Source organism: Protopterus annectens, chromosome 1.part1 (assembly GCF_019279795.1).
Source record: "Protopterus annectens isolate FY-2018-M chromosome 1.part1, PAN1.0, whole genome shotgun sequence".
Classification (NCBI taxonomy): domain Eukaryota; kingdom Metazoa; phylum Chordata; order Ceratodontiformes; family Protopteridae; genus Protopterus; species Protopterus annectens.
Window position 1 is genome coordinate 1256089170 of NC_056726.1, and position 23295 is coordinate 1256112464.

At 41.3% G+C, this 23295-nt stretch overlaps 1 protein-coding gene across 2 annotated transcripts in view; it reads left to right on the top strand.

Annotated features, from left to right (window-relative positions):
- The window catches only part of LOC122809728 (sulfotransferase 2B1-like), a 395124-nt gene that overhangs the window by 229645 nt on the left and 142184 nt on the right, over positions 1 to 23295 (top strand). For both annotated transcript variants that reach the window (XM_044081447.1, XM_044081438.1), the window contains exon 4: positions 16415 to 16541. In XM_044081447.1, the coding sequence (XP_043937382.1) occupies positions 16415 to 16541 (127 nt within the window). The remainder of the gene's footprint in view (positions 1 to 16414; positions 16542 to 23295) is intronic.

Genomic DNA, 23295 nt, shown 5'->3' on the forward strand with positions numbered 1-23295 from the left:
TGTTGGTGTTGCTGACCTACATCCATGTAGATGTTGCTGCACTCCCGCCACACGTTCAAATACGGAAAGGCCATGGATGATGAGGGTCATCATCTCACCAGACCGTCTATCTATGAATTCAGTTAATTCACAGATGGCACCAGCCATTTCACGAGTGTTGTCATTTGAAGATATGACAGCAGCCCTCTGCAGCATCAGGCCCTGTCTGTGGTAACGTTCTATATGTGCCTGCACAGCCATAACAGCCTGAAACATGCTTCCGCTGGTAGCAGCAATGTCACCTCTGCCAGAGGCATGATGTCCAGTGGCATTACCACGAGCACCCTGGGACATCTGCCTATGTGGTGGCCTGCTGGACATCTGGCTATGCCTGCTGCAACCGGACCCAGTAGGCATGGTTACCACATTTTTCTGTGCACTGCCACTGAACGCCAGCTGTCCCTCTGCTATGGGCACTGGTGATGGGGTGAATATAGGCACTAAAACTGTGTGCAGGGGTGGGGTGGCTAAAAGGGGGATGTCAAATGTTGGAGCAGTGTCAACCCCTGACAACCCACCTGTGCCTCAACATTATTATCATCAACATCATCAGTGTCTGTATGGACACCTACATCAGATTGCATGCAGGAGGGACCCTGACCCACCTCGCCACCTGTGGGGGAAAACAATAAATGCACTTTAAAACCTGTACAGCATTTCCTAACAGTACACACACACACACACACACACACACACACACACACACACACACACACACACACACACACACACACACTTACCTCCATAATACCTACCTGTCCATGGCTTTACAGTCAGTCCCATGTATATGTCCATGTATTACCCCATCCTCCATCACACTTGTTAACATACACACATTGACACCACTCATTAACATTACAGTCCTTTAAATGCCCACACAAGTGGCCACAGCACAAGGCCTGTTGCTACATTACCTGCCTAACCTGTGTGTAGTGGATTTACATGGCCTCACTGCTGTCATTCGGTATGCACCCTCTGTATGCCCAGAAATTATGTGCATGGCCTCTATATGTGTGGGCTACTATGTTGTATCCATAATATCTCCCACTGGTGTAGCATGTGTATGTAATGCTCAGTACATGCCAGATATGCTGCTCCATCAGCCCATCATGTGACAACTGTAATATTTGGATACATTCCCTCGTGTTGACTAGTACTTCCCCAATGCATCTGTAGAGCTACATACATGGGTTGTAGGTGACCTCTCTGCTGACTGCGATATTAAGTGTGTACCTGGAGTCTACCTTCCCTCTGGATGCCTGTTCCATGCTACAAACCATATTATATTATTTGCTATCCTGTGATTACACACATGGCAGGTATTCCTGGTGTGTAATGTGGCAGCCCATATCCAAGTACTGCATGGTCCCAAAGGGAGGTACAGCCATATGAACATGCCACAATCACACATGTGCATACATGGACACACACACACACACACACACACACACACACACACACACACACACACACACACACACAAACGCATCCTACATGCATCTACCTCCCTCCACTTCACCAGAGTGATCCTGCAGGTGAACTAACTAACCACCAGGATGCACACACACCCACACATACAGGTGAGGTTGCACAATGATAGTACACACAGTTCTCCTATTACCCATCTGCCAACATGCAGAATACATGGTGCAGAACAGCTTGCAGTTCAGCTATAGTCAATCCATGCCAGCTCCAGTATACATGCGTGTGATGCATGTGCTGTGTTACTAGGTGATGCCTCTTCCCCTGGATACCACTGCATCCATGTACATAGTATTGCTGTGCACCTGTTCTGCACCCTGCCAGTTACTGTGCACCACAACTCAGAAGTGTACAACCCATTGCTGAATGTGTAGTACTTTGTTGGTTATGTCAGCTTTACTTCTCACAGCCCCTATGTTTTTCAGCAACACATACCTGGGATAATATGTGGACAGTTGTCATTGATGAATGCCTAATGCCTGATTTACAGCTGTCAACATCAACAGACCATGTATGACCACTGCAGTACTCTTACACTGACAACCATCAGAGCATACCATGACTATGGGGAGTGTACACACCTTTATTGATTTTACACACACATCCTTGATCTGCCATGGAAACACATCACCTCATATCTTAGTAGTACACGAGCCAAGTATGTGACATATGTCCTGTACTTTCACATACAGTGTCTAGAGATTGTGTGAGGTGTGTAGCTGCAGACCACAATGCATACACACCATGTGGGCATATGTGTGCACACCCTTATCATGACAGTTTGTTATCATGTAGGTGTCTGACATACCCTTCCAATACCCCATCATGGTCACCCCTGTGAGACCATGCATTTCACAGCAACAATACATGCACATGTACAGCATGCGTTCAGGGTAGGTGTGTTAGATGTGTGCATGGACTATACCATCACCATTACATGCCCGGTGTGTTGGCAAGCATCTACATAAAACATACTTACCAGCTACAAGCTGCTGCCTTGTTGTTATCCCGGAGGGACCTACATAAGAGGGCGAGAGATGCAATGTCAGTGGCCACACCTGTGGCAGTTCCACAGGCTGGGTGCAGTATTATCATACACCAATGGTATATTCCCCGCAATACTACCACATCTGGACATCTGTTTATCACTACAATGCAGCAACACAATATATCTATGACATGTCAGATATGCATGATCTACCTGTTTCAATGTGGATGTTTACACAAGAGTGGTCTACTGATGTGCCCTGTGTTCTTACCTGCATGCTCCTCATCTGGTGTGTGGGTGATACCCACCTCCATGAAGGAGTCCAGTGGTTGTTGGTGGTCTGGATGGGCAGGTGCCATGAGGCTGACCAGGAGCTCCTCCATACGTGTCAGGGGGGTTGGATGGCATGACCCCCCCTGTGGTAGATGATCCCTCTGGACTGCAGCAGCATGCCAATGGGCATTGTGAAGCAGGTCAGTACAATGATGCTGGACCTGCTCATAACTGCAGTTGTGCAGTCTGACATCATTGACCCTGTGGACTGGGTCATTCCACAGGGTGGTCCACTCCTGCTGCTCATGTGCATGCCTGCCAAACAGCAGTGGATAGTGCTGGATTATGTGTGCTACCAACACATCATTCTGAGCATTGGAATAGGTGGGCAACCATGCATGTGCCATCTTGGCTGAAAGACATAAAGATGGAAACAGGTCTGAGCAACTCATACGGCAAGGTTACCACAGTTCATAATACACGTCTCTGTCACCTCCACAACATATCAGCTTCAACAGACAGTACACACAACTCATTAAGTATGGCTACAGCTTAACTACCAGTTAGACAGATATTGTATTGTGCCACACCTCCTGCTATGTGACTGTGGCCATTTCTCCTGTCTGGACACTATAATTGCTGGCCTGTTACAGACTATTCACCTGCATGCCATTGTCAGGGCCACTATGGTTACATATATGCCAGTAGTATGGCTGCACTGAGATTGCTGCTCATCTGACAGTCTGTGTTATTGGGGATATCTATGCATGCTGTTTGACATGTACCATGATTGTGTAAACTATTACTACCAACACATGTTCTATAACAGTGACATAATAACATGTACATGTTCTGTTGGCCAGCAGATCCACCTCTCCACACCCATCTGCCCATGATACCTGGCCACATCACATGTGTCCCAACCTGGGGCCCTCCTCATGTACTGTTACAGCAATACCATCAGGTGGAACCACCAAGGGGACTTTGCCCCCACTTGACAGGGCACATACAGACATGTTCCTGTCCCCTGAGCTCAGGTCTTGGGTCTGTTCCATACCAGGCTCCACAGACACATGAGGGATGTGCTACATCAGTCTGAGGCACCCCAGTACACATTCACAGGGCCAACATGCTCCTCCTGCTCAGCCTCCAGACCAGGCACTTACAGGACGTGGACTGTTTTTGTGGGTAGCAGTGGGTGGGAGGCTTGTTCCTATTGTGTCCATATTGGGGACCATGGGGCATCCACATCATAGACCACACACACCATCCCCGGTGTTTACCCACCACATGTGCCACATACCAACCCTGAAGACTGCCCTCTATATCTACCAATACTGACCACCTACACATGTATACCTGCCATACTTCCCCATATTCCCATTGCATACTTCACAGACGGGGGCAATGTGGTGCCAACAAGGGACTAACATGTGACATACCGGTCCATGGTGCACACACTGCCAGCTGTAGATAACTGTATGTATTGCTATGTGTGCTGCTGCCTCACACATAGCACGCATCACTGGGGTAGTAATATAGGGGACATGTCTTTACATACATATATGTTTGTGTGTGCTTTTATATATATGTAGACATGTGCATATAGGTATATATCTATATATGTGCAGATATATGTGATGTATATATGTGCACATATGTATATCTACACATGGGTATATGGATATTTCTGGACATACATGCTGATGTACATATATATCTTTATATATTATATATGTGACATATGCACACATATGTATACCTGTATGTGGGGTACATTCAGACATCAGCTCCACAATCTCATAACACCTTCCTGCACAGCTGCACTGTTCTGCCTTGCTACAACACAGACAGGTGCCACATATGGACATGGCCTGACATTGGGGGGGGGGTCTATGTAGGACCCAGTTGTAGATAACCCTATTACACACCTGTGACATTCTGGCATGCTACATTACAGATTCACCTGAGTATCCTGCCAGTGGGGAGCCGTGGCTCCCACATGTCCATCATAATGGCATTACTTCCACCACCAGCTATTGGCCACATAATATACATACTTCCCATTACACAACACACACTATGATGGCTTGCATCTTGTCTGCCAGTGCTGACCTGCACAGTTAATGGCTATGGCCCACTACCCACAGGGACAGACAGTATTGTCCATAGCAGTTGCTCAGTTGAACATCATCACAACAAAACCTGATGGCATATATAACTCATTCCACATCATCTATCCCATTATGATGGACCAGGTACTACATTCTATTACATGTATGTATACTTCACATATCTGTTGTGGGAATGATGTCTTGTTGAATGGCAGCTGGCTAAATGCCTGTGAATTCAGCTGTTAGTTTGAAGAGCTTTGTCTTTTTTTCTTTTTTACTCTTTCTTTCTCTCTCGCTTGCGCTCTATCACTCTCTCTATCTCTTTCTCTCCTTCTCTCTCTCCAGTGAATGGATTGAGGTTCTATGCATAGATTGCAGCCTGATTTTAGTATGTGATGCCCATGATCAGGTGATGGCCTCTGCACCAATCAGTGTCCTCCACTTGCTAACTGCATGCACCTTGCTGTGTATTACTTCCAATTACCACTGTCATGGCAACCACCTACTATAAATCCCTACATCATGTGGGCATGGTCCCTTTACCTTTCCTGTCTGATGGACATCCTTCTTGTGTGTGGGCATCAGTGTTACAGACAGCAGGTAGCAATACCTCTTACAGGAGAACCGGCACACTCAGGTCAGCTACATATTTGTAGGAGGTTCCAGAACTATAGACAGAGCGTGAGTAGAGTTGTGTTATGCTTTGTATAGTACTGATGTTACAGGGTGTGTGTGTACATACTAGTTTACCTTGGAATGCAGTCTATCTGCATAGCTCTCAACTGTGGGCCTATCCTCTTGGTGGCCAGAGGTGTGCCTATCATGTTTTGTCTGTCCACCACATAGATCCTGTGTGAGATATTTCACTGGCAGTGTGTGTGTTGAGTGCTATCAGTACATGGCTACATCCATTTATGTTTCTAACCTCAATTCCCTGACTAAGGATAGGTTGCAGACTATCCTGTAACACCAGTGACTTACTTAGTGTATGGCAACAGTTTTCCACATATGGGCCTGTGTTCCAGCCTCTGTCCTCCACCTACATATCAAGTTTTGCACATTTGACATGCTGTCAGGGGTTGTTCTGTAGTGGGCTGTGAGTATATCACACTGCCATTGCTGCCATCAGTCCACTGCTGTTGTATCTCCCACACATACAGTGGGGCTGGGGCCATATATGTGTGGACTTCACCTACACAATACATGTGTGCCCTTATGCACTCCAGAGGCCAGTGTATGTAACAGTGGTATATGGCCCTGTATTATTGAGTCTAGTGGGGGATGCACCAAATATAACCTAGGATGTTACACAATGTGGGGATATCAGGGGTGAGCTGCCTTAAGGTATCTGGATGTACAGTGTCATACACATCACCTATATTTACATTACTTACATAATTTGGGTTAATGCAAGCCTACTGCCTCCTGCCATACAGCCTGTTCTGTTTGTCAGTGTGTTTGTGATGGTGTCAGTTATGCCTTGTTATATAACAGTTACATCCCATTTGTTCAACTGATGTCTTTACCACCTAGTGATTTTGTACAGAGTGCAGATAGAGGCTGCTGAACTATACACCTGCATTACTTACTGTTGATTGTTTGGTATCCTGTGGCCCAGTCTGTCTTTACTATTGTACAATTTGAAGGGCAGGGCCTGGACAGCAACAGTCATGAAACTTTCCAGGCTACTGTATCAGTATAACTGTTTCACAGTTGCATTACTCTGTTTATATGGATGTCACTGTCTGAACAACTATATGACATGGTATATAGAACTGTAATAGTACACAAATAAAGGTTTTCCATTTCTGCAAACCTGTGTGTGGTGTTTTTTCCTATGACCTCTCTGCAGGTACATGTTGCTGGCAATGATTGTCATTTGTATGGGTGGCCCATACAGTGCCCAGTTGCTAAGGTGTTAACTGTAGGCATAGTGGCTGTTCCTTACTGTGTGCACCTTCTACATATATATCTTACTGTACATATCTCTGCGTGCGTATGTGTAGTCACATGTATATATATATATATATATATATATATATATATATATATATATATATATATATATATACATGTATGTATCTGCATATATGTATCTGTGTATATGTATCCTGGGGATGTTGATAACTTCCACATTTTACATTTCCTATGGGAGCCAGACTGTATGCATGATATGTTACCAATACCAGTCTGACATCATACAGGTGGGATGTAGTACTCTTAACATCTTGTGCCCATGTTGTGTCAGGTCCTAGGATCTGCAACACTTGGTAGTGTATTACAGGGCAGACATGTTTGGCTGTTGCGGGGTATGCCTATTCGTACAAGACTTATATTGTTTGGAGCCTCTCAGCCTCATTAACAGTGCATATAGACGTATGTTTTAGTTAATCTACCATTTGCTATCTACAGATGTATGGCCATATCTACCTATATAGATATATATATCTGTTTAAATCTATATAAAACTATGTCCGTATATACCTACATAGATATATATCTGCGTACATATATGTAACTTGCTCTGTATATGTAGACATATAGGTGTAGACATATATATGTGTCGATGTAGGCATTTGCATGTATATATGTTCATATATATTTGTATATATGTGTATATTTCTAAATATATATATATATATATATATATATATATATATATATATATATATATATATATATATATATATATATATATATATCATCTCTACATATATATATAGATATGTTATATCTGTTTAGATATTAATATATTTACACACACACATACATCTAAATGTTGGAATACATTCTCTGTACTGTTGCATGACTGGGCTGGATGATATGTTTCTGAAAACATCAGAGTTATGTATATTTGGCATCGCTTTGTGGTAAATCACTTTGTCTATGGTGTGCAGGGTCCTAGGTTCGAGCCTTGCAGTGGCTGTTTATTTTTTTGCTGGGCAGAACATAGGCCACTGGATGCAGAGGGATTAAGGCACTTTAAAGCAGTTGTAAACGGTTTGCTCAGGTTTGCGTGATGGTAAGCAATGCTAACTTCTGGTTACAGTTTCTTATACTCAGTTAGCTTCTCAATTGCTTAACCTGTGTAGGCATTGCTTACCCCCATGCAAACGGGCTTAAACCAGCTTACCACTGCTTAAAAGTGCTTACTCCCGCTTACCCCCACTCTAATTTCTTTAAAAGTAAAGAAAAAAGGATTGATAGGAAAGTGGTGAAAAAGGGACACAAAGAGGGAAAGACAGTAGGGAAAATATCTAGGGATATGCAGGAAAGGTGTAGGGAAGGTCCATAGCTGCACATTTCTTCTACAACAACAGCTGTGCATATACACTGAATTTGGAGGTAGATTTTGACACTCAAACCCCTGGGAGAGGGAGGAGGACAACAATAATAAGTTTTGATGCCAATTAGACCGGATTGCATGTGTCCAGTGGACATGTGTACAAAATGGACAGCTATGTATGGGGTGAGATTTTTTTGTGGGAACAGATTGCCCTTTTATTTTTTATTCAGGTGAGAGTGGGATGTTGGGGAAGGGTAGTAGGTATATTTGGGGAGGTAGGTTGGGTAGGTTAATTGACAGACAAACAAGACGCATACAGGTGTGGTATATGACACATGTGGGAGGTAAACACCTTGATGGGGAGGGGTGCTGAGATTTCAGAAGCCCACAAGCCCCCTTGGGGTAACAGTGGGACTGAGGTCCCCACTCATGGGCAGTCACCACTGCACCTTCACAGCCCCAAAAGTGACTGTGCTGGGGGCTGAGTTGCAGAACCAGGCTGACTCTCTAATCATGACAGGCCTGCCCTTGAGGTGGCATAGAACATCACCAAACTGCTCGTTGATCGCTCTGCCAACTATGACCCCAATCTGGTGACGGTTGACAGGTGCCTGACCGCGTCCAGTCCCAGGGGGTGGGCAAGCCCCATCCTCTGAGGCAGTTCCACCCAAAGGTGGTGCAGGACCAACAGAAATGGAGGTCTAGGGTTGGGCCCCAGACATGCTGGTGCCCGGTACCATGTCAGCTGAGGTGGGACAGGTGGGACCACTGGGACCAGCCTTCCCAAGCATGTTATAGTGTTTAGATTTCATCACCATATATGGGTTAGTAATAGCACATTCCAGAGTTAGGTATAACAGCATGAATAGATATTCCCATTAACCCAGACACCAGATACAGAACAGTTGCATAGCAAACAGAACACATGCATATATGGGACCACAGTGGTAATAAGAACAGCATGCAGGTACGTTGATCGCACCATGCCACCAACGTTGGAATAATTCAATATAACACAAGCATGGGAACCATTAAAATATTTATCAAACAATTGGATATTATCACAGTCATTACATACCAGTTGGGGTGGGTATGTTGATTATTGTTGGAGATAAGGTGGGGGGGGGGAGATGTCAATTAACAACTAGTACATTCCAGTAGTCCACATTACTTTCCTAGTCGGTGCTGTTATCTGTACCTTACAAGTCTTACTACACTACCCTATAGCCTTATTTTGGCAGTGATATGGCTGTCATCATCATTACACATGAATCGGTTTTACCTGCAGTATATACACCTCTTACCTGGTATACCTGCGGAGGGAATGTTTTTTAACACTGTCTAGCTGTTTGTACACATACTCCCGGATTCCAGGTTGATGTTTTGCACTATGCTATCCATCTCTTTCTGCACAGACTCTGGCCATGTATTGACCACATGCTGGTGTGCCTGGACATATCTAGAATATTGCCCTCTTCCACCTTTAGTGATGTGACATGCACATATACATGCTTCCCTACACAGTTATATTATGTAGCACAGTGTGGATGACAGTGACCAGTGATACTTTATTATTCAGAGAAACTGCAACACTCACAATTCCCTACAATACCAGAGTGGACAGTACCAGTACAGGTAATAATGGTCAGTCTGTATTTCTCAGCACAGTGTCCGTATCTGACGTACCTGTGGGAGCAATGTTTGATAGCACTATCTGACTGTTGCCACACAAAGTTCCAGATTACACATTAATATTAAGCACATACATCTCACGCTGTTACTGTTCACACTCTGGTCACAGCTTGATGACATGGGAGTGTAGATGGGACATACTTGAAATATTACTCTCCTAATAGTTTTGGGGGTTGCTACAGTGACAGGTGTGTTCTCATGATGTTTGACAATCACTTGTATTCCCTGTTTGCTGGCTACACATCTGAGATCATCCCACAGACTTACCAGGGGGATAGGGGGAGAGGCAGCAGATATGGGCACATATACTGGGCATTCTGGCCTCATCTGTACAGCTGTGGGGTATGCATCTGTATGCAGCCTAATTCCACACCCAGGATTCAGACCATGGCTGTGTCTGCTACAACTTAAACACTGTCCATCACAGTTGTCTCTGCTATATAGCTATTGTTGTATATCTCCTATCTGCTTTCGGTCTTATTAATCCTCTGTGCTTTTGCATTCTGACCTTGTATTACAACACTTGGGTCTACTTCACCCTGTCGAAGGCCGACAGTATCGAAGCTGATATTGTCGGCACCAAAATGTCAAAAGCGAAAGTCATCACTCGTGTAAATGGAAATCTCCATAAGGGGAGATTTCCGTTTGCTGCAATGTAGTGTGATCTCAGAGTTGGTATATTTAAGTAGCAGGGGTGTGGGGGGTGCAGGGGGGCTCCCCCTCCCCTGCATACAGCAATTTGTGTTGTGTTTGGATGTTTTTTTTTCTGTGTGTGTTCGATGTTCGGGGGTTTTGACATTTTCGTGTTGATTATTACGCTGTCGACAGTTTGAGTTTTCGACAGCGTAATATAAATGCCAACACTCATATACAGATTTCCTAGACAATTATATGTTGTTGGACAGTGTGGGCAATAGTGATGTTTAATACCTCATTATTCAGAGCAACTGCATATCTTTATTGTATTTCTGGGCACAGTGTTGGTATCTGACAGACCTGTGAGAGGAATGTTTATTAGCACTACCTGAATGTTCTCACACACAGTACCAAAGTCCACATTACTATTATGCACATACATCTCACTCTGTTACTGCACACACTCTGACCACAGCTTGACAAGTTGGGATGTAAATGGGTCATATGTGGCTTCTTAGTCACATAAGGTAATGGGGAGTTGCTAGTGTGCCAGATTTGTTCTCATAGCTGTGTGTCAAGCAGTTGTATTTCCTGTTTGCTGTCTATACATCTGGGATCATCCCACTGATTTCCCAGGGGGACAGGTTGATAGGCAACAGATATTGGTTACTTTACTAGACATTTTGGACATATCTGTACAGTTGAGTGGTATGATTCTGTATGCAGACTACTACCACTGGCAGGATTTGAACCGTGGCTGTGTCTGTTAAAAAAACTACAGTTCACATCTCAGTTGCATGTGCCATTCAGTTTTTGTTGTCTGCATTTTCCCTCTTTACTGTCTATGTGTCTCTCAGTTGTACTAAGTGGCCTCTGGGGTTTACACCTGTCATATACAGGCATTCCTACACATTCAGTTTATGGTGCACAGTGTAGGTAATAGTGCTTAATACTACAGTACTATTACATGATTGCATATCTATATTGCTGTATGATACCAGGATAAACACATGTAGTCCAGTAGTTAGACCTGTTTTATCAGGCTATTACACTTTTACTGACTTACAGACAATATGAGACTCTTACTGCCATATTCTCTAGTTTATGCAGTACTTGCCTTGAACACTACAGGTTTTATACTAGCAATTAATTTACTACTACTTTTATTTTTATTTCCTATGACAGTAAATGCGTATGAGTATTACTGACCTACCTCGTATCACAACCTCACCAGGTGACTGATGTGGGCCTCCTGGTTTGCAGCCCGCTCCATTGCAGCTGTGGGGGACATAAGAGGAATATGTAGCCATACCTATTCATAATATACCTGAGCTGGCAATTATTACACACATACTGGGGTGATACTCACATACGTCTGTAACATCCCCTGATGCCCTTGTCTCCTGGAGCCACTCCTCCAAGAGGTCCCCCTTCTGCCGCTTCTGGTCGGCATAGTGGTGCCTGACCTGCTCACCAGTTCGGTGTATGCCAGTGGCACTGATGAGGTCACATGCGAGATGGTCCCAGGCCTATGCCTTATATTGGGAGCCCTGGTACTGGCCCTGCAGCAGTCTCTGAGCATGGTCTTTAACTAAGAGTCCTGCCATGACCTTGGACTCCTGGATGCACCAGTGCTGCGCCCAGAAGCGCATTCCTTCTCCCCTTACTGCCACAGTGCCTGCAAAGGGAAGCTACAGCCAGTTATGAGATGTATTTCTGCCTCTTGGGTTTAAGTAGGGCTGATTTCCCACACATTTCCATGATTGTACGGTTTTAAAAAGGCTAAGCTATGGGCAAACCTGCTTACCTAAAGTTGGCATTATTTAAAGGGGTATACTACTGGGCACAATGAGTTAGCTGGTCTACACATTGCTCAAACCTCCTAAGCTGGCCTGTGCTATGCTTAGCATTGCTTATATTAGACTTTCATTATAATGCCTTTTTGGCATTGTGTTATTATTCATTACACCTTATATGTATGCCTGGTATCCATGATTAATGTGTACGTACACTCTGTGGGGTCCTTGTGCTTTATTGGGGACTTCAACACTCTATTACAATTACACCTCACTTCTGGGCTTGCTGCTGTACTCTAGTTCACATATTTATATTATGTAGTGGGTTATGGAACATATGACTGTATACCGATTCCTTTCACAGGTTCAGTTTGGTTATACTATGGAGAGGACTTGTTTGCTACTACCTCATTCTTCTGTGCTTCTGTGATGGCTTGGTAGATAACTACTGGGACTATGGTGTGCAGGTTCCTGGGTTTGAGCCTTGCAGAGGCTGTTTATTTTGTTGCTGGGCAGAACATGAGCCATTGGATACAGAGTGATTAAGGCACTTTAACGCAGTTGTAAGCGGGTTTGCGTGGGTTTGCGTGATGGTAAGGACTGCTAACCTGCCGTTACATCTGCTTACACAATGTTAGCTTCAGAATGGCTTAACCTGTGTGCGCATTACCACCACGCAAACGGGCTTAAGCCCGCTTACTAGTGCTTAAATATGCTTGCAACTGCTTACTTGTGCTTAAACCTGCTTACTACTGCCTTATTCATTATGGCACTGACACCTCACATGTGCATTTACTGCAGTACTCCAGTTTATCAAAATATGTAATTTAGTGGGTTATGCAACATAAATATTACTCATAATATGCTTTGCCATGGAAAATGGAATCTGCTGCAGTGGGACTTGAACCGGGAATGCCAGCTCATAAGGCGGATTCTCTGCCCACTACACTATTGCTATGCTGCATCATTTGCATATATCTTCCTTGTTATCCTTTTCAGCCATTTAAACTGCATTAACCATAGCTAAGCAATAGGCACACCTGCAAACCTATGGTTAGCTGTAATTAGATGTTAAAAGAAAAATAATAAAGGGTTACTTCATTTTATTTATACATTCTGTTGCTGTTGTACACAAGGGGCACTGTTGCTAGGGATATGCAGTCACCTGTGAGCGGTCTCGCTCATTGCATACCCCTTTCTGCTGTTCTACATTGCGGGAGAGTATTTATTCTGAGAGCTCTGCTCTCAGATATGCCCCCTGCACTCTTACATGCTCCATGTAAGCCTAAGAGCTCAGGCAGCATGCCTCATTATTATGCATGGTGCGTTGCTATCCTGCTGCTAAATGGTTGCTTCCGTGCAGGACTAAACTAGTCCTGCACGGAAGATTAGTAAATCCGGGGGGCTATTTTCACACTGCATAAAAACGCTCCATTTTCATGGTGCCAGGCTGAAATGGTCTTCTAAGTAAAATCACTCAGTGAGTTGAAGTATATGTCAGCCAAGAATTAACACTGTACACGTGTAAAGTTTTTTTATTAAAAAAAAAAAACACAGTGTGTATCTAAAGTCAAAACTTTATTGTATAATATGAAAAACAGCACCATAACTAAGTATGCATTCAATGACAAATCATTGTTGCTTGTCAGTTTAGTAGCAAGTTAGAAGGTCAGAGTTTTGAGAAAATATAGCTGTAAAGTACCTCATCACAAACGATACATTTACTGGCAATTCGCAGATTATTTGGATGAGCTTGTACGTCAGTGCTGATATTTTATACAGACAGTAGTGGTCAGTATCTGCAAAGCAGTCACTTCAATATGATATTTTGTATCGAAGAAAAAGTATTCTCCCTCCTAAGGACTCACTTGGATCCAGAGGACGGGCACATACTATCTGAAATATGTTGAGTAGCAGCCATGCTCACAGTTGCCAGAGCAATGTGCTGCATAAAGCTACCTTTATGTAGAAAAGACAGTTAAAGGTATGGGTTGCTAAGGAGAGTCATTGTCTAGGCCTAGTTTGGATTTCTTCAATTTCCATTTTGGCTTTTTTAAGAATATGAGTAAATGACTTAATCGGAAAGTGCTCCTGGGCATCCTCTAAGAATAGGTCTCAGAGTATTTCTACAACCTAGTTAACAAAGCAAGCAAAATAAATAAATAGAAATTAAACTACTTTCAGTGTTAAATTGGTAAAAGCATATATTAAAATCAGAAGCAGTGGTAAGTGAAAGTATATTCTAACTGAACCATTCCAAATGAGACACCAGATTGAACAGTAGAGAAAAGACAGAAGGCAAGATGCTGTCACTGTATTGTCTGCAAAATGGAATTGGACACTGGCTTTGCCATGAAAGAGGCATTGATCAAAAAGGGAAGTGATATAACTGTCACTGCATTACAGTGAGTATGCAGAGTAACATAAGGAAAATAAGCACATTGTTAATCTAAAACAGAGCCTTTTACCTCACGTTTGGGAGGAGAAGACCTTCATAGTTTCATAGTTTCATAGTATAGTACTAGGCTATCTGCCCTGGGGCATTTGTAAGCCTAGCCATAGTGATGTGGCTTTTTCCACCCCATGAAATGGTACAAAAATGTACAGAATAAATCTAGAATACTGTGCCTCTGTCTAGTAGTGACACAATGAAGGTCCCCTTATATAATAGAATTAGTTTACTGTGCCCCTGTCTAGCAGTGACACAGATGTGACCCCTGGGGTAAACTTTCGATCTCCCATCCACTCATCAAGATTTCTCTTGAAGAGAGTCAGTGAGGGGCTCTGCCTAATACGAACTGGGATCCTGTTCCAAAGCATGGGAAGCCTCTGGGTTATGAATCTATCCCTCCAGCATGTCCTATTCATACTTGTGCTGAGGTTTAAGTCTTTAGCTCTCGTCGTCCTGATTGATTTGGATTTTTTGAGGTGGAGCATGTCCATCAAATCCTGATTGGGCATGGCCTTGTATGTCAGGCAGAGATCACCTCTGAGCAGGCGGTATGCTACTGAATAGAGCACCTTAACCATTATGTCAACTGGTCAAACCCATTAATGGGATACAGTTAACATAGCACAAATAAATGACAGGTGATAGTGAATAACACATGAGTAGCTTAACCTGAAGGGTGAAGAGAAAGTTTGGATATTATGGGATTGGAGGAATTAGATTTAGAAAATTAAGGAGAAAGAGCCCAGTTGTGCAGGCTGTGGAAGGGGGGGGGGTTCTCTTGAGAGTGTTGCACAGTATTTAGGGGACCAACTCTTGGTATGAGTTAAAGTTTTCAAAGCTTAAGTAATGAAAAAGATTTTATTATCAATTCACCTCCTAGAACTTTGGTCTCTGTGCTGTATGTGTTCACTATTCCTTCTTCTCATGAGGACGGTGTATATCCACATCTGCCCATACCTGCATAATAGTTTAATTCAAGCATGCACTTTGCAGCAGCAAACAAAAGCTGTTGGTTGAACTTTCCTTTGTTTTATCAGCCTGGGAATCTTTCCAAACATCATGACTTCAAGCTTGTTGCCTTCACTGGCACAGCACTAATAGGGATGGAAAGAAGAAATATACAGCTTAATAACCAGCTGACCCAGTAATTCCAACAAGAATTGCATTCAGGCCACGATGTATATTTTGACTCAGAGGAAACAGAGATGTGGTTAATTGCACAGCTCCCATCACCAGTCTTCCCTTATTTAGTGGATCAAATTTGTTAGCCCCTAACCCCTCTGCCTTGTGAGAATGTGAGCCACTGTAGAACAGTTAATAAGGCAGTTCATATTTTGCAGCTAGCATGGGTCGTAGGTGAAAAACCTAAGTAAAAAAATAAAAATATCAAGAATCATCTGTTTGACACCAGTGTAATTCTGTTTTCCATGTCTATCAAATTTAGAACCAATGGCCTAAACATCATTTGCGAGAATCGTTTTTAAAAATGAATCTGCCAAAGTGAGGTACATTGTGTTAAGAGTGTGAATTACAGTATATCACAATATTGCTGTACTGCAACTAAACGTTTTCACATCACATTTTTGTAATAAACTTATGGTATTTAAATGCTTACCTTGCAATAATAACTGGCATGTGGAATTGATTTCTCGTCAGGTTATCTATACGACCAGAAATCCCAGGGATGCTTGTATCTCTCTCTACCACTTTTGTACCAGTATATCATTTCTGGAGACACCAAAGAACCTTGATGATTTTGTGCAAAAGTTTCTCAAAGGGGAAGGTATGTTTTAATATTCAGCCCATTATTAATATGTGTTTTAAAATGTTAACCGTATCCAGCTTTTAGATACTGTGTAGAGCTCTGAAACTACATTAACCATACATGTACCTGAACGTGACAACTTGAGGATATGTTTATAGATTAGTACTTGGCTAACTGCCCTTGTGGGCCATTTTAAGCCTAGTCAATTATCCCATAATTATCCCATGTGAGAGTCAAACCCTGCACCTTGTGTTTGAAAGGCAAATACATTAACCATTATGCCAACCTTCCACTAGTGGTCTGTATATAGTTTGCTGAAATTTATAACTACAAAACAAATAACCAAGGAAGTTAAAAAAAAAGGAGTCAACAAGGACAGTTTAAAAATATGATCAGTGCATGGGGCAGAAAAAGCCAGATGTACAATTTTAAGGTTTGGTGGGATCTTATTTTAAGTTGCATTATATATGTAGTGGGGACATGGTAATATTACAGAACCAAATGTCAGGTTTTAGTTAATATGACTTCTTTGCCAGAGTTAAATTGATTTAAGGAATAGCCCTATTAAACACAATATTTGTTAGGTTTTGAATGCTTGTTTCATGCTTTTTACAGCGTGTTTTAAAACATGTATTTCTATTGCCCTTTTTTCATCATTTAGATTTCAGCATTTTATGTCTTTGCTCTTACTCGATAGTCTTCTATATCATATGATTTTGTTTTATATACTTAATTGCTGTAATACTCTCTTACCATCAGTCTGAAGAAGTACTGAATACAAGAGTAACAAATGTTAGTTGTTAAAGTTTAGAAGTTACTTACATTAAAAAAGTATTTTTACCTTCATTTTTTTTATTTCTGCAGTTGGGAGTATCATGTTTTTCTTCTTTATTTATACATTTTTGCCCACAATTCAGCAATGATAACTTACCTTTCTGGGTTAACATTTGGGCTTTGATTAAATAAATAAATAAGTTGTGTCACACAGTACCCTCTTAAAATACCTTATAAACAATGTCTGTTAAAATCTGATAAACTATTTTAAATATTTAATATTTATTCATTGTCATACAAAGAAGTAGCTTGATACCAGTTAGAGTTTTGTAATATTCTTACACTGAATTCACAGCCTCTGTCCTGTGGACCCCCCCCCCCATGATTCTGTTTTGTCATGTGGGACAGCGTGGTTGGCTTAGAGGTAAAGTAGCTACCTCATGCCTCTCTCATCTGGGCTTCAACCATCTTCATACTTCTCAAAGTCTTAGCACAGAAAATCTGGACATAGCCTGACATAACGGGGGCAAAGGCCCAAAAACAGGGACACATTTTAAATATTGCTCTTATAAACTTAGAAAGTTGCTAGAATAATATGATTTGACTTAGAATGCATTCCTGAATGTGATGCATGCCATTATTTATTGACTTTAATCCTTAAATTACCTCAGTGATTTGTCAAAATAACACAGTGTTATGAGGAACAGACTAAATATATGAGGCAAACATCTGGACATTCTGTGAAAATCTATAAGTTGAGAGGTATAATCATCATTTCCACTAACTTGATTGTGTGGGGTTCTCACCCTGCCATTGCTGGTTTTCTCTGGTTTCCTTCAACTTTTTAAAACAGAGGATGTCTATGCCATGATCAAAAAGGGTGTGAGGACCAGTCTAAATACCCAGTTAACAATGTATAACAAACAATGTATTAAAAAATAAATGAAAAGGTTCTGGTTACTTCAGTCCAGTAAGATATGAGTTGTTTACAATGTGCTTCCTAGAGTTCACAATTTGACTACCCTGACCTACTTTGTGACATGGAGCAAGCGACTTACCCAGGAAGTGCTCTGGGGAAAATGAGCTAGGCCCCCTCAATGGTCTTCTGGACTGCATGTTTATGAACTCCTATCTCCACATTGTTGGAGAAAACCACTAACATTTCCTATCACTGAGTGGCTCCACCATTTCCAGGGAAGAAAACATCTCACCTACTGGAGTTATTATCATCCTTCACAACACACCTGGTCTCATCTGGTTCACTCACAGCATGGCTAATCTGCTTTTTTCTGTTTACTCCTACATTCACTCTGTGATTCCCAGTGTGCAGTGCACCTGCACATAGGCATGTATGCTTCCAAGAATATATTACAAGGATTTCACTGGCCCTGCATTCACTGTGAGACTTGCAATGTACAGTGAATCTGCAAGTGGGAACATATGTTTTCATGCATACTGTACAAGGAGTTCACTGACTTTTTCTCTTGTAACTTGAAGATGTGCTGTGCCTTTTTGGTTCTGTCCCAAAGCAATACAGCAGTGGGACTTTTCTACTCCCTTTCTCCCTCTCAAGGCATCTAAGCTTAGTATCAGCTCCTCAAACATACCTCTCAGACCCTCCATTTTCATAGACTGTTAGTTAATTCTGAATCACCAGCAGCATAGGTTTATATACCTTTCTTTAGCTAAAGATCTTACTTCCAATTCTTTATTTCTTTAACAATATTCAATACTGCAAGCCACTGTGGTGGTGTAGAGGGTGTGACATCCCTTCTCTGGACAAGTAATCAAGGAGTCTGAATCCTCACCACTGACACTGGAGAAGGACATTCACTTGGAACAACAATGGATACACTCAGTATTTCCAGCTGGAGCATTCTGTATCAAGTACAATTTCCCTTAAGAGCACACAGGGAACACACTCAGTTCAGGGTCTGGATTTCTCTCTGTCTCTGTCTCTCTCTCTCTCTCTCTCATGCTCTCTATCTCTTTCTCCAGGGCCCCAGTGAGACTTCCTACTGGCACAGCTGTAGAGTTGAGTTCTCAGCCTGGTGTCCAAGGAACTAATCTAAGGGGGCGGCAAAAGCCAACACATTCTGGCTAGGCTTATAAATGCCTTTGGGCAGATAGCCTAGTACCTACCTATAAACCTATGGACCTAAGTCCTCCAGCATCCTTTCTGTGAAACTAGTGCTTCATGTCCCTGCTGCAAGCAGCTGACACACACATCCTTGGAGATTTGATTTACACACACACACACACACACACACACACACACACACACACACACACACACACACACACACACACACACACACACACACACACACACACACACACACACACACACACACACACACACACACACACACACACACACACACACCTGGGAAGGGCTGGCACAAATTTACCAGCTATGCCCCCTTCTGCCCAGACTATAAGGTAGTTATTGCCACCAGACACTCCAAAGCCAGCTACTCTAAGGCTCTTACAAGGGTGTCCGATTATACTGAGTGAAATTAATATTAGTACCAATGATAGTGTTTGACCAATGCAGTAAGGCTTTCAGGAGTGGCCACAGAGTCACCAAATAGATATAAGTGCTCTCAAAGGTTAAACTATTCCCTGAAGGATCAGCCACAAATATATTTAATAATAATTAATGAAGGAACGTGAACATACTAAATATCTATTTACAGAAAACACCAGAGATTCAATCACAGGAAACATTAAAATAACACAAATTAATAGATTCACACAGATACAGAAAAACAGTACTTAGCTAAGCTCACTATATTTTCCTGACAGATCTAAGGAATTACTATTCCCTGGTTCACTTACTAGAGCAAGGCAGGATGAGGTAGATGAGAGATCATTCTTTGTCAGGTTACAAAAACATACTGCTCTGAGACTTCAGTCTCATCTAGTATTAAAACATAATTTTTGCCCCGGATTACAGAATAACATCACATACATCTGGTCATCTGACTTCTGGTTCCCATACTATCCCCATTACTGGAAACTGAACCAGAATATCACACATATGTGTTACCATACAGACAATTGTTGCAGCTTCTGGAAGTCATAAAACAAAAATAAACACTTCCATTCTTCCTACAGGAGCTAATAAAACCATTCTGTGATACAGACATTTTATCTCTGGCTGCAATCAGAACTGAAAGATACAATCTTTATAGCCTAAATTAAGTAATTTAATTTCATATTATTTTTCAAAGTTAGCTGAGCTGAACTTAACCTTTTTTCTTCCATTATCCTCTGTTACAATATTAATTTCAATAATTATAATGCAGTCTGACATACAAGTATATTGCTTTTTCTGTGCAGCAAGGCACACCGTTGGTGTATTTTTAACGCAAGCAGCTTTACACATACATTTTCAACACAAGCATCTGTACAAATCAGTTTGATATACAAATTACATGTAATTCTTTACAAAATTCCAGCTAGCTGTGCTGACATATGTTACACATCCACTTCCCTACTTCTCCTGGCATAGCAGGCAATATCTGACATCATCATAGAGGGATAATACCCTAAAGCCCATCTGACTTGGGTTTGAGTAATGGCTTGGGCCAATGACCGAGCAGCAGGGAAAGAATGGGCATGCCAATCCCAGGTGGGAGGATACTTGGTGCTACAATCCCCAATGGGGGTGTCATCCAAGAGGGTAACTGCCCTCAAATTTAATCAATGAACATGGTGGGTGGGGAAAAGGACGTGGGTAGGTCATTAAAAATAAAACTCAGATAGAAGCACAGATGAACCAAACCCCTAGACACCTTCAAGATCCACAGAAGTCCCCAGAACCTGAATAAATCCAGGAGAGTTGGAGTGTAGCTGGCAGACCTGATGTGGATGTTGAGTACTGAGAGCCAGGTCAGTAAAAATAAAGTCCAAGGGTACCAAATAAAAATGGTATTCAAAACTTCAATTTAAATTTTGATTTGCATTTTCTAGTAAATTTCTTTTGGCAGCCGAGAGCACTGAACTTAACATGGCCTTATTATAACTAGACGATTCAGATTCTGTGTCCCAACTTGAAAAAAAAAGTTATTTCTTTAGTTACAGCTATTTGTTCCCCATTATTTCTGACAGATTACTCTGTAGTGTAGTTTTAAAATCTGCCAGCTCATCACACTCCCAAAAAATGTGTATTTATTCAAGTAAATTTCTTCCTGTCTTTACTAGTACCTCTTTAATGCAGCCAAACTTTATGAGCCTTGGTAGATCCATAGCAAACACCTTATTCTGTTTAGCTACAAGGCAATTTGCTGTAGACTAAATGGTCTATAGTTTCCTTTCCATAAAGTTTGGGGAAAAATCAGATAAGCATCTTTCAGCAGCTGCTATTATATTTTTCTACTGAACCCTGGAAGTACTGTTTCCTCAGAACAGACAAACTGCAATCTAAAATGTGCAAACCATAGTTTATGAAAGGATTTTCACTGTTAATCCAGCAAAACAAGAAAAGATATTGGCAATTTTTATTTAATTACTTATTTTATTTACCTTTTCTTAACTAGGTTATTTCCACTAGGCCAATAGCCCCATTTCAGGTGGAAGAAGTTGTAGAATCTTCTTTTCTCCAATCATTACAGCACTTTTATGGACAACAGGCCCAGTACAAGACAAGGAGGATGTAGTCTTCTGGTTGTTAATAAGACTCTGACTTCCCCCTTTTCCGTCATAACTAAAAGTGACACCAACAACGCTGCAGTGTGCAATTAGATTATTGCTCTGTTTTCTGTTGATTGCTGTACAACTCTTTATATAATCCATGTGTACATTCAACCTCCTATTTTACACTCCCAGCTATTTCACTTGCAGCTGTTGAATATACATTTCTATAGATCAGCTCATATGTACCAAACAAAAATATAATAATAAGCTGTGATATTTACATTGACTGGAATAATTATCTTTAAATAAAGCTAATCTGCATTGCTGATTCCTTCTGCTTATCCGGTGTGGTCAAACATTCCATTAGGCCAAATGCCACATCCACTAAATCTTCATGTCTTAACATTCTCCTTACAAATATACTGGCAAAACCTACTAACATCAGCATTTTACAAAGTGACCAGTACCTTTTATCTCCTATTGGTCCTTTAAAACATTGAGCAACCCTGAAATCAACTATCTTCCCAAAAACTTTGAAAGCTTGCTCCTGCAGTATGAATTAGTTTATTGACTGGCCTGAAAACTACACTTGTAATGAAAATATTATTGCTCTGTCTACTTTCTACTATATTTCAATGTCAGTTCAAAACAGTATACTTCCCCACAATAAAATCATTAATTAAGGGCAGTCATGCCCCATGGATTATCATGCCTATATAGAAAGCCACTTTACAGGGAAAAATAAACATTATATTCAAGATCAGGGTATGCATTTTGAATCATAACATATACCGCTGATGAAAACAAAATTATATATATATATATATATATATATATATATATATATGTATATATAATTACGTGTATATATATATATATATATATATATATATATATATATATATATATATATATATATATATATATGGGTACACTTCACATATCATTACTGAAATCTCGAATTCATATGGTCGAGACCATATGATCGAGATTTCAGTAAATCAATATATAGTGTTGAAAAATAAAACTTTACTTACCTTAGAGTGTGTGCAGTAATATGAGAAATCTCCGTTTTTCTTCCATACAGCATAAGACGGGACATTCCCATTTCCCCACTGTAGCGATCTTGGAGTTGGTATATTTAAGTAGGGGGTGGGGCACAGCCCCCGCAAAAGCCCCAGTTTGTCTTTTTTTTTTTTTTTTGGTTTCATTTCAGAAGTTTACAAAACTTGATGTTTTGGTTTGATTTATTTGAAGTTGATTTTGTAAATTCGATTTGAAGTGAATCCATATTTATATATATATATATATATATATATATATATATATATATATATATATATATATATACACACAT